This window comes from Panthera pardus, unplaced genomic scaffold, assembly GCF_024362965.1.
Source record: "Panthera pardus isolate Hobbes unplaced genomic scaffold, ASM2436296v1 HiC_scaffold_12, whole genome shotgun sequence".
Taxonomy (NCBI): domain Eukaryota; kingdom Metazoa; phylum Chordata; class Mammalia; order Carnivora; family Felidae; genus Panthera; species Panthera pardus.
Window position 1 is genome coordinate 10,872,275 of NW_026526677.1, and position 14,869 is coordinate 10,887,143.

The window sequence follows — 14,869 nt, forward strand, 5'->3', positions numbered from 1 at the left end:
AACAGAAGCTTTGTTTTTCTCAAGCGCACAGAACAGCACCCTCTACAGAGTAGGCACTCACTAGCTATATGATGAGTGAATGGATGCTTGAATGCTTTCCCCAATTGCATAAAAACATGTTTGCTTTGTTTAAAAGGAATCTACTACATAAGAATGTTATGCTTACAGCATTGTTAAAATTGCAGAAGTAGGCAGTCTTTTTTTTTTTTATTTACACTATCCAAGGCCTCAACTTAAAATACAAATTTTAGATGGTTGAAACCCGTATCTGTTAGCATCTTTTGAGTATCCAGCCAAAAGAAGAATCAGAGGGGGCAAATCAATTGACACGCTAGATATTGAGTTAAGAGACTCTTAGGTGTGATTAAAAGGTACCAGGGCAACTTTCAGGAAGCAAGTGATGACCGTACTTATTATATTACTAAACTCCTTCTCTCCCATCGGAGTCAGGTGGTTCCTTCAACATGGACTAGAAGGTTACTATAGAGAAACATTGTTTGTTTGTTTGTTTTGGAGCTACAAATCTCTCATTCTACCCCAGACCATAAGAAGAGTGGGAATAGGGGTTAGGAACACTGTGTGGACTTCGGAGCCAGACTGCCTGGGTTCAGGTTCATGCTCCCGTCTTGCCAACTGCATGTCTTAATGGCAAGTTTTTAATCTCTCTGCTGTGGTTTTCTCATCTGAAAATGATACTTATTAAAAAAAAAATTTTTTTTTAATGTTTCTTTTTTAGAGAGAGAGAGACAGAGTGTGAGCGGGGGAGGGACAGAGAGAGAGGGAGACATAGAATCCAAAGCAGGCTCCAGGCTCTGAGCTGTCATCACAGAGCCTGATGTGGGGCTCGAACTCATGAGCCATGTGATCATGACCTGAACCAAAGTCGGATGCTTAACTGACTGAGCCACCCAGGCCCCCCCAGAAAATGATGCTGATTATAGTACCTATTTCACAGGGGTGTTGTGAGCATTAAATGTATTAATTTTTCCTAAGTGTTTGGGATGTGCCTGGCACATAGCGTAGGCTAAATATTTGTTATTATCATTATTACTGCTACTAAAGTAAAGTGAGAAAAAGAATATGGAAATTTATTTGATGGAAATTTATTTCAAAAATCAGCTTTGCTAGACATGCTTCTCTTCCCTAAAGCAAGTCTTACGTTTTAAGTTGTTTCTCTAGATTTACAGTATGCTACCCCTCCAGGCATTTTGGGTGCTATTTAGTGCCCTCCGACCATGGGGTGCGTGTCTTTATTTTCATTTAGCTGATGAGCTTCATGGTGAAGGGCACAGCATTCCTGATTACCCAAAATGCTAAATAGTGAGGACCCAGGCAGACCAGGAAATTTGGAACTGTGTAATAGTCACCTGACATAATACATCTGCTTTCCCAGATGCAAAAATTCCATTCTTCTCATCTGCCTCTTCCTTGATTTCAATTTCTCTGCCTACTCTTTCCCTATATATTTTGTCCCATTTGGCTTTTAATTTTTTTTCTTTTTCATTTTATTTATTTTTAGAGAGAGAGAGAGAGAGCACAAGCCGGAGAGAGGGGCGGTGTGAGGGAGAAAGAATCTCAGCCAGGCTCCATGCTGAGCATGGAAACTGACTTGGGGCTCGAGCCCACAATGCTGGGATCATGACCTGAGCCAAAATCGAGTCGGACGCTTAACTGACTGAGCCACCCAGGTGCCCCTGTCCCACTTGGCTTTTTTTTTTTTTTTTCAACGTTTTTTTTTTTTTTTTTTTTTTTTTTTTTGGGACAGAGAGAGACAGAGCATGAACGGGGGAGGGGCAGAGAGAGAGGGAGACACAGAATCGGAAACAGGCTCCAGGCTCCGAGCCATCAGCCCAGAGCCTGACACGGGGCTTGAACTCAGGGACCGCGAGATTGTGACCTGGCTGAAGTCGGACGCTTAACCGACTGCGCCATCCAGGCGCCCCATTTTTTTTTTTTTTTTAATTTTTTTTTTTTCCACTTGGCTTTTAAAAATAATTCAGAAACTTCAAAAATGGGTAATACTTTGCTGTTTCCAAACTGCTTTCACATAATGTTATGTTATTTGATCTTTACAACATCTCTACTGGAGAAAGGCAGATAACAATTTTTGATCAATCTATCTGTCCTTTTTTTTTTTCTTCCCCTCTTAACCTAGTTTAGATTTCATAATCCATCATTTCAGTAATACTTTTGGCAGTGTCTCATGCTTTTCTGCCCCTTTGGTATTTTGTCATCCTGTCTTGCAAAACCCTAATCCTGGATGAAACCAAATAGGCACTTTATCTAGATTCGCATCTGAGCAGCCTAAGCCGTGCTGAAGCAGTCAGTTTGTGTTATAAATTTGTGAGCATTGCTTCAAACGTGCCTTCAGGGTAGCCTGGCAGTCCTCTTCTGTTTCTCTGATCAGTTTATTCTCTATTTCCATGACTTTTCCAACATTACCCTTTCTGTTCAATATTCTGATTCTACACATGGCCCCGACCTTGGGTGTCACCTCACTTCTGCTTAGTTTTTAAAAATTTTTTTAAATTTACTTTTGAGGGAGAGAAAGAGAGAAAGACCATGAGCAGGGGAGGGGCAGAGAGAGAGAGAGAGAGAGGCAGACACAGAATCCAAAGCAGGCTCCAGGCTCTGAGCTGTCAGCACAGAGCCTGATGCAGGGCTTGAACCCGTGAACTGCGAGATCATGACCTGAGCCGAAGTCAAGATCTTGGAAGCTTAACCAACTGAGCCACGCAGGCTCCCCCTCACTTCTGCTTTGACAGGGATGACACAAGGCATCGTAATGGGGTTTCCTACATCCTGGGTACTATTCCTGCAAACCTGTTGATATCTGCAACAGTGACATCTCCTTTTCTTTGTGTTATGTGACTAAACCACCCTTCTGCATCACTTGGGCCATGCCTTCCATATACACTTTGATTTCTTGATGCTTATACCACAGTCATCCCTTCTCTCTAATATATTAAACAGCTCTCTATCTTAGCCGGATTGTTCCCCTTGGCTTTTAAACACGCCCAGGGTTTTCCCATTTCAGAGACAAAATAGCCATAACCCCAGTAAAACTCACTCAGTGTTTCATCCTTGGCCTGCTGTTACCCCACTGCAAATGAGTTTGATGTACGTGAAAATACTCTGTAAATAGCAAAGCTTTGTAGTTATCCAGGAGGCAGGGTTTGATGATACGAATGTACAAAATACCGTGAGCCATGTTCAGTCTTCCGGTCCTTCGCCTTTGCCAGTGTGGTAGTGGTATGTGGGAAGAACCTGTGTCAGGGAAATACATGCGGTTATCATTAGTGACAAAGTAAGAAGAATCTCAAACACAGTCTTCAAAGATCAGCGATCATCGTGGACTGTGGAGGACAGTTTCTTAAGAAGTTCCTGCAGAGCAGTTTAACCCCGTGAGATTTTCTGGTGCTCTTTTTTGTTTTAAATGGCATAAGCGAGGTGGCCATCGTCTCTGGGAGGAGCTGAGGAAGACTCTGGTGCCAAGGTACTGGTTGCATACACATTTGGAATAACCAGGACAGGCTGGGAAGAAAGAATAAAAGAAGCACTATGGTTACTACAGTCCTCCTCAGTCCTGGTCCCCAGCCCTTTCTCCCTCCCCTGACTCAAGGTGAGCTCTTGTGAACCTGCGGTGGGACTTGACTGCTGCTCTTCTTCCTCCAGCACATACTCAGTTATTTTACAGAGAAGAGGCCCAGCTCACCCTGCTGGTCTTGGTGATTGCTTCGTTGGCAGAATGGGCTACAGTACAATTTGTGCAGAACTCCAAGACCGAGAAGATGATCAGCAGGGCTGAGATTCCTTTCCCAGAAAGGAATCTGAGATCAAGAAAAAAACACGCTGAAATTTTGACTCATCAGGAGGGCTCCCCGCAGGCTTCAAAAAGTTATTGGCTCATCAAAGGTGCCACTGTTCATGCTCAGCTTACTCCATGATTGTTTCTGTGTTATCAACAAATGTTTATTTCAGGGAAATGTGAATTTATTTTGAATTTTCTTTAAAATGCCACAAGACTTTCCTTTTCTCCAGCAGACTGTTTAGAAACATTGGAAAAGAAGTGCACTGTTTTTCTTTGCAATGGGTTTCTTGTTTTTTATTTTTATTTATTTTATTTTTTTTTTTATTTTTGGGACAGAGAGAGACAGAGCATGAACGGGGGAGGGGCAGAGAGAGAGGGAGACACAGAATCGGAAACAGGCTCCAGGCTCCGAGCCATCAGCCCAGAGCCTGACGTGGGGCTCGAACTCACAGACCGCGAGATCGTGACCTGGCTGAAGTCGGGCACTTAACCAACTGCGCCACCCAGGCGCCCCAATGGATTTCTTGTTTTTATAAAAATGTTACCTGCTTATTAAAAAAAAAATTAAGCCATATAGAAAACAATCAATCCTCCCTAATGTCACTGCCTAGAAATAAGCAAAATTAATATTTTCTGCCTGTTTTTCTAGAACTCTATGTAGAGGCCAAAAGGCAGATAGAAAAATGGATGTGTCGTGAGACAGCAAGAACTCTTCAAGAATGGAATTGTTTTGTACTTACTGTTTTGAAGTTTGTAAATACCATTTGATTTTAAAAGAATAGAAATAAGTAAATTAAGTCTGCTAAAATTACAACTAAAAGTGTATGAAATCCATGAAGAAGTTGAAGTAATTTTAAAACTACCCGTTTCAATTTTAGTGTGAAATGATTGCTTACGAAGAATAAGGCGATTGGGCACTCTGACATCTGTCTCGTCTCACCTCTCTTCACCTTTCAGACTTTGGTGATTCTGTCACTTTTCACTTATTTTGGTGGGGGGAGTGGGTGAACATTAAAAGCTTTATATTCACTCCTGTAGCTGTCATTTCCCTTGCTGTTCAGTCTTCCAGTCCCAGATGATCATTTCATTGGTTTAGCGCTCCTTGCTAATCTTTTTATACAACTTCTCCCTGCCTTTCTGAGTTCTTGATTTAATTTACATCATGTGTGGTTGAATAAGCCTTGTTCAAGAATTTTATTGGATGTGTTATTCTTGACTCACAGTTTCTTGTCACCAAAAACTTGATGACATTGCTCCATTGTCTCTCCTCCCTGCATGTTGCTGTGGTGGACACTGAGCCACGCTGACTTTTCTTCCAGCTTATAGGCGATTGGATTTCTCTGCCTAAAACCTTAACGAATCTGTTGTTATACTTGATACCTTAACAAGGGTCTATATCTATGCATCTTTCTCAATGAGTTTACGTGTCTTTCTCCCAGATAGGTTATTCTCTTTCAACGTAAAAATTCAGTGATTCTCTTCGTTCAGGATTTTTTGCTCAGTATCCCTGGTTACTTTTTTTCTGTACCATGTGTTGGATTCTCTACTCAGGGAAACCAAGTATTATTATGTTGGATGAAACTTGCCTGTCTGCCATGTTTATCATCTTCTTTCTATTTAATATATTTCTCATTGTCTCATTGTCTTCTGTGAAGACTGTAATAGCAGGTTTTCTCTCTACCATATTTATTGAGCCCATTGTGTTTCTTGCTGTGTGTGATTTCTTTGTTAGATCTGTAATGGTTTGGGCTACTTGGTTTCTCTAGTGCCACAGGTCTTTTTATTTCATCCTGTCATTTTCTTTTCTCTCTCTCTTAGAGAGAGAGAGAAGAGAGAGAAAGAAAGCGTGCACAAGTGGGAAGAGGGGCAGAGGGAGAGAGAAAGAATCTTAAGCAGGCTTCGCATTCAAAGCAGAGCCCGATGCAGGGCTTGATCCCATGACCCTGGGATCATGTCCTGAGGCGAAATCAAGATCGGATGCTCCACCAACTGAGTCACCCAGGCCCCCCCATTTTATTTTCTTATTAATTAATGATTTTCAGTAGTATAAAAATGCTCATGAGAAATCTTCTATTGATAATTGGGTAATGTTTTCTCCCGTATTGTTTTTTGTTGGTGGTATCGTTTTGCTTGTTACGTGTGCCACTGCTGCGACATGGTATAACATGGCTTGACCTGCTGTTGGAAATTTCTTTTGTTGTCTCTGTGTTAAATGGAAAAACCTATACCTGGGATTGAATACCAATACCTGAAACCAAAGAGCTGGTTCATGTGTTAATCACAGAGTAGAGTCGTTCTGTCAGAGAACAGGAATTTGAGCTAAAATTTAAGGAAGTGGTTGCCCAGACTAGTAAGGAATCTAACCACGAGAACGAGGACACTCAGTGGATTCCTCGTTTGTGTGACTCACATCTCCATCAAACCAGGGCACATCTTGTGAGGAAGAGGGAAGACACGTGTGTTTGCATCCATTTTATCATCTGATACGTCTTTTGTTCTAATCAGTTGAATTGTGTATCTTTTATTCAAAGTAAATAATAGGCATCTGAGTGTTTCTGGTGACCCATTAACCCGCGGGAATCTTAAGTTTTCTTTCCTCCTCTCTTCCTTTTTTTCCTTCCATTTCTTCCTTTAATCACTCTGATGTATTTAGATAGTTTCCTACCACTTTTTTCAGTTTTCTCATTCTTCAAGTGAACAACTGTATATAGGCCTTATGTTTGTTCAGATATAGTACAGGTGAGTTTTCCCCGATTATATTTCTCCTTAACTTTGTCCACTTTGTCTTCCTTGTTTCCAGCTTCAACTTAAGGGCTAGATACAGTTTTGTGTACATTTTGCTCAATGCTAACTATGCAGCTGTAGCAGTGAGAAAAATAGCTTAGCTGGCACTGAGCACAGTTCTTGCTGGTGAATGTGGGCTCTGCTCTCTCTCTGTCTCTTTTGAGAAATGCCTATAGTAACACTTGCTCCAAGGTCAGAGGTATATCCTGTTCCTGTGGATTTCTGCTCACTCCTGCAGGTTTTCAAGGTGCACTGGAAGAAGTTAACTCTGGTGACCTTTCCTACTTCTCTTGAGGTCCTGGGATACCAAGGGCTTTTAGCATTCAGGATTTGCTGTATGCCTTCTTAGAATTGACTGCTCTCCACCTAAGTCTCCTTAGCCCTCGATCGGAGAGCATTAGCGAGACTTCTCTGTATATTGTCATTTCCTGCTTTTGCTAGTTTTGTTTCTGGGGAGTAAGAAACCAGGTCAGGAGCTGTGCTCTGCCACCTTGAGACGCAGCAGAATCATTTGGTTTTTCACTTGGATGCCTATTTAAATGGCGATTTTTGAGTAATTTGTGTTCTTTGGTTTGGTATTATAGAGGATATATATTGTGTTCTTGCTTCACTCTGTGGTAGTTACCAAGAAGTCCCCTCATATTCTTGCCTTCTTATAAGGACTTCTGTGCACTTGGCTCTTGGGGAAATGGTCAGAGTCCATGCTTTGCCTGACTGTGGTAATGAATGGATGATTCTGTTTGGAGAACATTGAGAGGCACGTGCTTCATTTTCAAGTTGCTTCATTTTTCGAATTTCTCTAATACAAGTTGAACATCCTTGACGTGGCCAGTTTCCCTTCATCCCGTTCTCAGTCTAAAATGAAACTACTCCGTAACTTGACTGTCTTTGTTACGCAGAATTTCAAACCTCTAGGAAATACTGTCTGGGCGTCTTTGAGTCTCTTTAGCTGTCTTCCCCATCGTTCATGTGATCAACAGTGAAAGCAATAGAGGGTGTGCTTTCTGCCCCAATCCATCTGCAGAGGTGGCTCTTCCACTTTATTCTACAGTCCTAGCGATCCTGTGACATAGTAGTGGGGCTGCCATACAGTCATGAGAGATACGTGTGAGAGTGGCCAGAGAGGAGACGTGTGGTGGATGATGGGATACTTACGATTGCCCAGCAGTCTTGGCTGAGGATCCCATTCATACCCGCATCCAGCAGCAGCAGAGTCACTCCAGTGGAGACAAAGATCGCACTGACCGTGTTCATGCCTAGGCTGCCTTTAATCTAACGGAGGTGACAGGAAAAAGAAATCATACGTAGGAGAAAAACGAAGCAAAATGAAATAAGAATCAGTTAAATATAATGGCTCTCAATCCTTGAAATCTTCAAACAAATTTTGAAGTCGAAATGACTTTTGTTTTTCCTGCCTCTCTGAGTTTTCTTGAAAACTGTGCTGTATGCAGAGTGAAGGTAGCGTACTTCTAGTATCTGTAGAAAAAGGTACATAATACAGAGCAGAAGCTCATCCATCGCGTTTGTCTAAAAGCCTCACACACAATAACAGTTGTGTTCCCGGTTTAAAATACTAAAACAACAAAGAAAGCTTCAATGAGCATTTTTCTGCGGCACGCGTTGTGTGAAATCATTTACGTACATTGTCTCATGGAACTCCTAAAACCGCCACACAAGGTAGTACAACAAAGCATCCAGTGTTACATAGATGGAAAAGTGTGTCTGCAAAGACATGTTTGCTGATAAATTTAGAAATTGACGAAAACCCTGAAGTCGTTCTAGGGACTCGGTAAAAAAAAACCCCAGGTTTAGAATGAGGAAGTCATTAGGCTTTTGTGGGTAGAGATGTATGGGTAGAGTACAAAATTTTCTTCAGTTTCTACAAGAAGATTTCGACACGCAGCAGGATAATTGGGAAGCCAAGTCTTCAGCCAACTTGCTAGCAGTGGCTGAGTTAGTTCTTTTTAGAATTCACAAGAGCTTTGGCATGCCTTAGGGTCTCCCCACGGGCCTCTAAAATGCTGCTGGAAAAATTGCTTCAGGTACCATTTTAGTAGCTGTCTTCTCCAAATGGACAGATTCTGTGCCTGGACAACCTCAGTTAGAGGGAAGGATCCATAAATGATGCAGAGAAAGGGTGCTTTATTTTGTTTTTTAGATGACGACAGGAGTGGTTAATCGAGGTTAGACTGATTTTAGTTTCGTTTAGTCTAGCCTAGTCCCTAGTCCAGTCTCTAGTCTAGCGTTTAGTGTCTAGTTTAGTGTCTGGTCTAGGAGAACTTGAGCAGCAGGACTCTTTGTTCCCATTTTCCCATTCTTTCCTCCTGCGCCGGATTAAATATAATCCTGAAACCACCTCTGCTCTGGTTGTCACCATGTCTTGGCAAATCACGTTCCTGCTCCTGTTTCAAAAGTAGACCAGGAAATTGCCAAAGGTGGGGAGCTGTGGCCAAGAGAGTTGAAAGACCTGTCTCAGTGATTGGTTTCATAAACTTTTTCTGTACCCAATTGGTGCTTTCAGTGATGACTTAACAAACTGTAAAACAAAAGTCACATCTGAGTAAAAATAGGCTGTGTGCAAATAAAAAATAAAAATACAAGGCAAGGCAGAACTGAGAAGTGGCAAATGAATAAGAGAGTCTTTGATACCAAAGTGGCGGGTGGGTATTTCCTGGCTCCTATATTCTGCTTTGGAGTTCCCCTAATGCAGTGTGACCCAGTGGAACCAGGGAGCCCCAGGATAAAGCTAAAAACCTTACCTATACCAGTTTCCGCTCTTGGGAGTCAGACAGTCAGGACATGGGGCTCTGCCATTTCTGAGTGGCAAATTGTGTGGACCGTGCTGGGGCACACATACCATGGAGGCAACCGGTAGAAATATTTTTTGGGGAAAGAGTGCTCCCCTTTGCATTTTCTGAATTTTCCTCTTTCTCAATTTTCCTCTCCAGATCAATTAAATGAATCTTTCAAAGAGTTTAAAAAGTAGAAACATTCTGACTTAACCAGACTAGGGGAAAACTGCTTGGATGCCAGTATATAGAGAGCACTGGTAGCAATGAACTGTAGAAACAGACACATTTATTTGTGAAAGATGGGTTCTTTGGTCGGGAGCTTCTCTTTTAGTAGGAAAGATTGGTCTCTTTATGTTCATCTAGTTTCCCTGTCGAAAGTTCCTCTCATACTTCTCCATTTTCTGGAGTAACTTTCCGAGATTGTTTCCTTTGGACTTCTCCCTTTTTTTCTCTCCTTAGTTTCTCGCATGTAAAGAACTCATTCTCTTGTGAGCTTACCATGTGTGATGACTTCTGAGCTCACAGCTCCGTCTCTTGTCATGATCGTTTGCATGTTTTAATCATGTTCCCGATCGCCTCCTTTTGCCTGTCTCCACCCAGTACATACATTTCCATCTAAAACATAATCAGGAACTAAAACTTTGTTGGTTACTTGATCGGTGTAAACTTGAGGGTATGAGTTTAAACTGCAGGTTAAAATGGAGAAGAAAAGCTCTTCTTTTTTAAATACTCAACCAGAGCTGCTATATCTCACTTTTACAGTGGATCGGATGTGGGGCTTTTATAAAAAAATGGGCTATGCATAGGCTCGGGACAGCGGTATCTGATAGAGTGAGAAGGAGAGGTGTTCTAGCAGTCTACTCACAGAGATGCCACCCCGGATCGCATATCCGCTAATAAAAGCAAAGGAAAGAAATGCAAAAACTAGTCCATAAATGGCGTCCATTAAACCTAAAATAATTCTGAAACCAATGTGCATCAATCCAATCAGGATCTGGATTGCCTGAAAAAAGAAAACGGGCATTTTCAGGTTGCTTCTTCATTTTCAGGTATGAATGAGGCATCACTGTCACTGCTGCTGCTGCTTTTTTGTTGTCAGCTCCGTCAAGATGCATGGCTGTCCTTCATGCATATATACCTGTACCGCAGGAGGTGGGCCACAGAGGTTTTGGCAGACGCTGGAGCCAGGCCCTCAGCAGAGGCCTTGTTTGAGGTATTTGGGGAGGCTTGTAAGGATGGCCCAAGGAGAGTTCTTCAGGTGCGTGGTTAAGCATGCAGTGGTGTCCCCTGAGAGCCTCTAAAAGACTCTTAGGAAAAAATGCTTAAAAAAAAGTTTATTTATTTATTTTGAGAGGGACAGAAAGAGCACACATGCATGAGGGAGGGACACAGAGAGAATCCCAAGCAGGCTCCACACTGTCAGCGCAGAGCCCAACGTGGGGTTTGAGCCCACAAACTCGTGAGATCATGACCTGAGCCAAAATCAAGTGTCGGATGCTTAACCAACTGAGCCACCCAGGTGCCCCTGGGAAAAAATGCTGTAACTTTTTTTTTTTTTAATTTTTTTTTTAATGTTTATTTATTTTTGAGACAGAGAGACAGAGCATGAATGGGGGAGGGTCAGATAGAGAGGGAGACACAGAATCCGAAGCAGGCTCCAGGCTCTGAGCTGTCAGCACAGAGCCTGATGTGGGGCTCGAACCCACGGACCGTGAGATCATGACCTGAGCCGAAGTCGGACACTTAACCGACTGAGCCACCCAGGCGCCCCCCAAAAAATGCTGTAACTTTGATGGCCGTTCCAAATGGACCTGTTTTGCTTGGGAAATCCCTGTTGTGGAGAAAATATCAATGAAGGAAGTATCGGTGAATTTATGGGGCATTAAGTACATGTTTGATAATATTCTAAACCCTTCACTTTTATTGTTTCATGTAATCTTCCAACCGATTGGATGGAGACACAGAGCTGTCTGTCTTAGTTTTCTCAGGCTGCTGTAACAAAATACTGTGCTACCTTCTGGGTAGCTTATAAACAACGGAAATTTATGCCCACAGTTCTAGAGGCTGGGAAGTCCCACGTTCAAGGTGGTTGCCTTCTGGTGAGGGCTCTCTCCTTGGTTCATAGCGGGGGACTTGTCACTGTGTTTTCACATACCGGAAAAGGCTAGGGATCCCTCAGGAGCCTCTCTTGTAAGTCACTAATCCCATTCATGAGAGTTCCTCCTTCATGATCCAATAAGTATTTCCCAAAGGCCCACCTCCTAATACTATCTTTAAAGTTAGGATTTCAACATAGGAATTTTGGGAGGACATTCAGAACACAGCAGTGTCCAAGGTCATATAATTACTGAAGAGCAGATCTGGAAATTTAATATAGGAAATTGATTCCAGAACTTGTGTCTTAAGTATTGCATCCAGCCTCCCTGAAGGTTCAGCTCCACCTCTCCACAAAGTCATCTCGATTATACTGGTCAGCGTAAGCTCTTCTTTCTTTCTAAATTCCTGTTTTATCTTATGATATAGATTATACACCTTATTACTTGGTTTTATGCTTGTTTATATTGTTCTTTTTTAAAAAAAATCTTAGGTGCACAAACATTTTCTTGTTGGCCAAGACATATCCTCAAAGACAGGGAATACATCTTTGTACCTCTTAGAGCACCTTCCTTCATCCTGGATGAGCACATTTGTGAGAAATAAGAACTGTTAGATTGGGCCAGAAGTTAACTGGAGATTTACCATTTGTTTCTTCCCAAACGTATGCCTTAATCTGCCCAAGAAGACTGCAGATACAAAGATTGCTGTGTTTATTTCTTCAGTAGCTTTCTGTTGAGTACAGTTAAGTTACTAAGTTGAATCAGAGTTGGAAAAAAAAAATCACAGCTTCCTAAATAGTGCTAAGAGATTCATATTTTCTTTGAATAATGAATTTCCTTGAAATTCAGGCTAATGAAAGCTATGAGCCTTCTCCCTGAAAAACCATTCTTAAACATCCATCCATACACACATCACACTTTTGTATAGAACTTCAGAGGTGTCATGGGCCTGTTTTAGCCAACCACGGGTCTCAGTTGAAGTGATTAGGCATTATATTTGGCTTTTACAGACTCTTCTTTAGAGAAGAAGTTCAGTCATCTGACCTCAGGCTTCTTATCCTCACCCTTGCCATCATCTTGATGGCAGTTAGATGTTGGGTTAATGCTGGTCTACTCTTCTCCTGGTATCACCCTGGCTATACCATATACCGACCGAACTTGCCTACAGGCCAGATTTGGTAATTTGGTCATTTAACTTACTCTTGATGTTTGGCCACAGCTACTTTACGTTCTGAGTCTGCTGGGGCAGATGCCCCAAGTCCTACCACCTGCGGCTCCTGTACTGTTGTGGTGCTTGGGGGCTACTAATAGTGTAGATGTACAGTCTTCAGGGAAAATAAATAGCTTCTGTCAACTGGAACTTTTACAAACAAAACGGCAACCATCACTTTAAAGTCCTTCCCCTGAACGCCTCTCTGTTACCAGTTAGAATGCCCCAGTGGCTCCCCATTTCCACTCAGAGTACAAGCCAGAGCCTCTGTCCTCCAGGCCTCACAGGGTCTGGCCCCCACCCCTCCTCTGCCCTCCTTGAGACGACCACCTCCCTCCATCATACTGTTCTACTTAACCGGCCTCCTTCCTGTTTCCCAGACACAGCGCATGTTCTCCCTTAAAGGCCTTTCCAACTTTACCTGGAAGCTCTTGCCCTGATGTCTGCATGGTGTGCTCCTCCCTTCCTGTCTTTGCTCAGATGTAATCTTCTAAGGAAAGCCTGCTCTGATCAACTTGAAATTGCTACCCCTGCCCTTCACTGCCTGGTACTTATACTTTTTATGCTTCTTTATTTATTTACATTGGTTGTCATCCCCCACTATACAGTTTCTTTTTTTTTTTTTTGAACGTTTTTTATTTATTTTTGGGACAGAGAGAGACAGAGCATGAACGGGGGAGGGGCAGAGAGAGAGGGAGACACAGAATCGGAAACAGGCTCCAGGCTCCGAGCCATCAGCCCAGAGCCTGACGCGGGGCTCGAACTCACGGACCGCGAGATCGTGACCTGGCTGAAGTCGGACGCTTAACCGACTGCGCCACCCAGGCGCCCCCCCACTATACAGTTTCTAGAAGAGTGTTCAGAAATTTTTAATGATTGGACATGTAGGTCATGAGATCACAAACTTCTCTCCACCTATAACTTATAAGCACAATCAAACCTTGCAAATGCAAAATTAAAATTCTCATAGTAAGTAGACTTACCCCTAGTATCTTTGCTTCTTCTCTAAAGTTTGTGGTTGCTGCTCCTGTAGCTGGGTTTACCATTTGTATGTTTCCTTGGCCCTGCTGACTCTTGGTGATGATTCCTGGAGACCCAAAGAAGGGAGGCTGGGCACTCTGAGCTTGTTTTGTGGGGTGCGTGAAACCCAGGGGTGGTGGAGACCCAGGAGCCATGGTGTTGCTTGGTGGGTAAGGACTGAGTGTGGTTTCATATGTTTGAGGTTGGTTTGTTGGCTGGGATGACATCACTATGTCCTAAGTACTACAAAACATAACAAACTTGTAAATTTACCCACGAAAGAAATTAAAGACAATCTTGTCAAGTGTCAGTTTTCTGTGTGAACACTGTAGAGCAAGTGAGCAAATAGTGGGTGATGACAACCAATGTAAACACGATCCTCGTTTGACTTTGGAAGGTATACCTCCTATAGTTCAAAGGAAGCGAAGGAGGGGGAAGACAGGGATGGTTTTATTTTCCAATGATTGTTCAATTTTGTGAAGTATTTATACATATTAACCTTCCCTGAGTTCATTGCTTCTGAAGGACAACAGAGGGAGGGAAGGGATGGTGGTGGGCTGACCCAGAGATGTCCACATTCTAACCGAGGAAGCCGTGAATATGGTGGGTTACACGGCAAAGGGGGTTTAAAGTTGCAAATGGGGTTTAAAGTTGCAAATGGAATTAAGGTTGACAATCAGCTGACCTTAAACGGAGATTTCCTGGGTTATTTGGGTGGGCCGAGTGTAATCACAAGGGTCCTTAAAAGTGGAAGAGGGAGGTAGAAGAGAGAGAAGGAGGTGTGGAGATGGAAGCAGGGTGGGAGAGAGGCTGTGCTGCTGGCCTGGAGTGGAGGAAGGAGCTGGGAGCCAAGGACTAGGGTGGCCACTAGAAGCCGGAAAAAGCAAGGGAAACATTCCTTCCTAGGGCCTCCAGGAGAGAATGCAGCTCTGCCCACACCTTGATCTTAGCTCAGTGGAACTGGTGGGCTACAGAACTGTCAGAGAATTTGTATTGTTTTAAGCCACTAAGTTTATGGTAATTTATTATGGCAATAAATAGAAAACTAATACAGGGGCCAAGGATACAATTGGATGGTAAAAAAGCGGTCCAAGATTTAAAATAATCTGTCACTGCTTTTCCAAATAGATAATTCACATATGGCCAATTAAATTGA

The 14,869-nt window shown here is 42.7% G+C and overlaps 1 protein-coding gene across 1 annotated transcript; it reads right to left on the minus strand.

Annotated features, from left to right (window-relative positions):
- Nucleotides 1-3,432: 3,432 nt before the first annotated feature.
- Nucleotides 3,433-13,940, minus strand: MS4A12 (membrane spanning 4-domains A12). The gene is made up of 5 exons (XM_053900607.1): nucleotides 13,677-13,940; nucleotides 10,253-10,390; nucleotides 7,753-7,867; nucleotides 3,716-3,828; nucleotides 3,433-3,534 (listed from the first exon to the last, which is right to left on the minus strand). The coding sequence occupies exons 1-5, from the start codon at nucleotides 13,938-13,940 to the stop codon at nucleotides 3,433-3,435; spliced, it is 732 nt and encodes a 243-aa protein (XP_053756582.1).
- Nucleotides 13,941-14,869: the final 929 nt, after the last annotated feature.

Coding starts and splice junctions, on each gene's coding strand:
- MS4A12 (XM_053900607.1), bottom strand. CDS start 13,940: ATGTCATCCCAGCCAACAAACCAACCTCAAACATATGAAACCACACTC. Junction 10,391..13,676: donor AAGAAGCAAAGATACTAGGG/GTAAGTCTACTT, acceptor TTCTTTTTTCAG/GCAATCCAGATCCTGATTGG. Junction 7,868..10,252: donor CGATCCGGGGTGGCATCTCT/GTGAGTAGACTG, acceptor CACCTCCGTTAG/ATTAAAGGCAGCCTAGGCAT.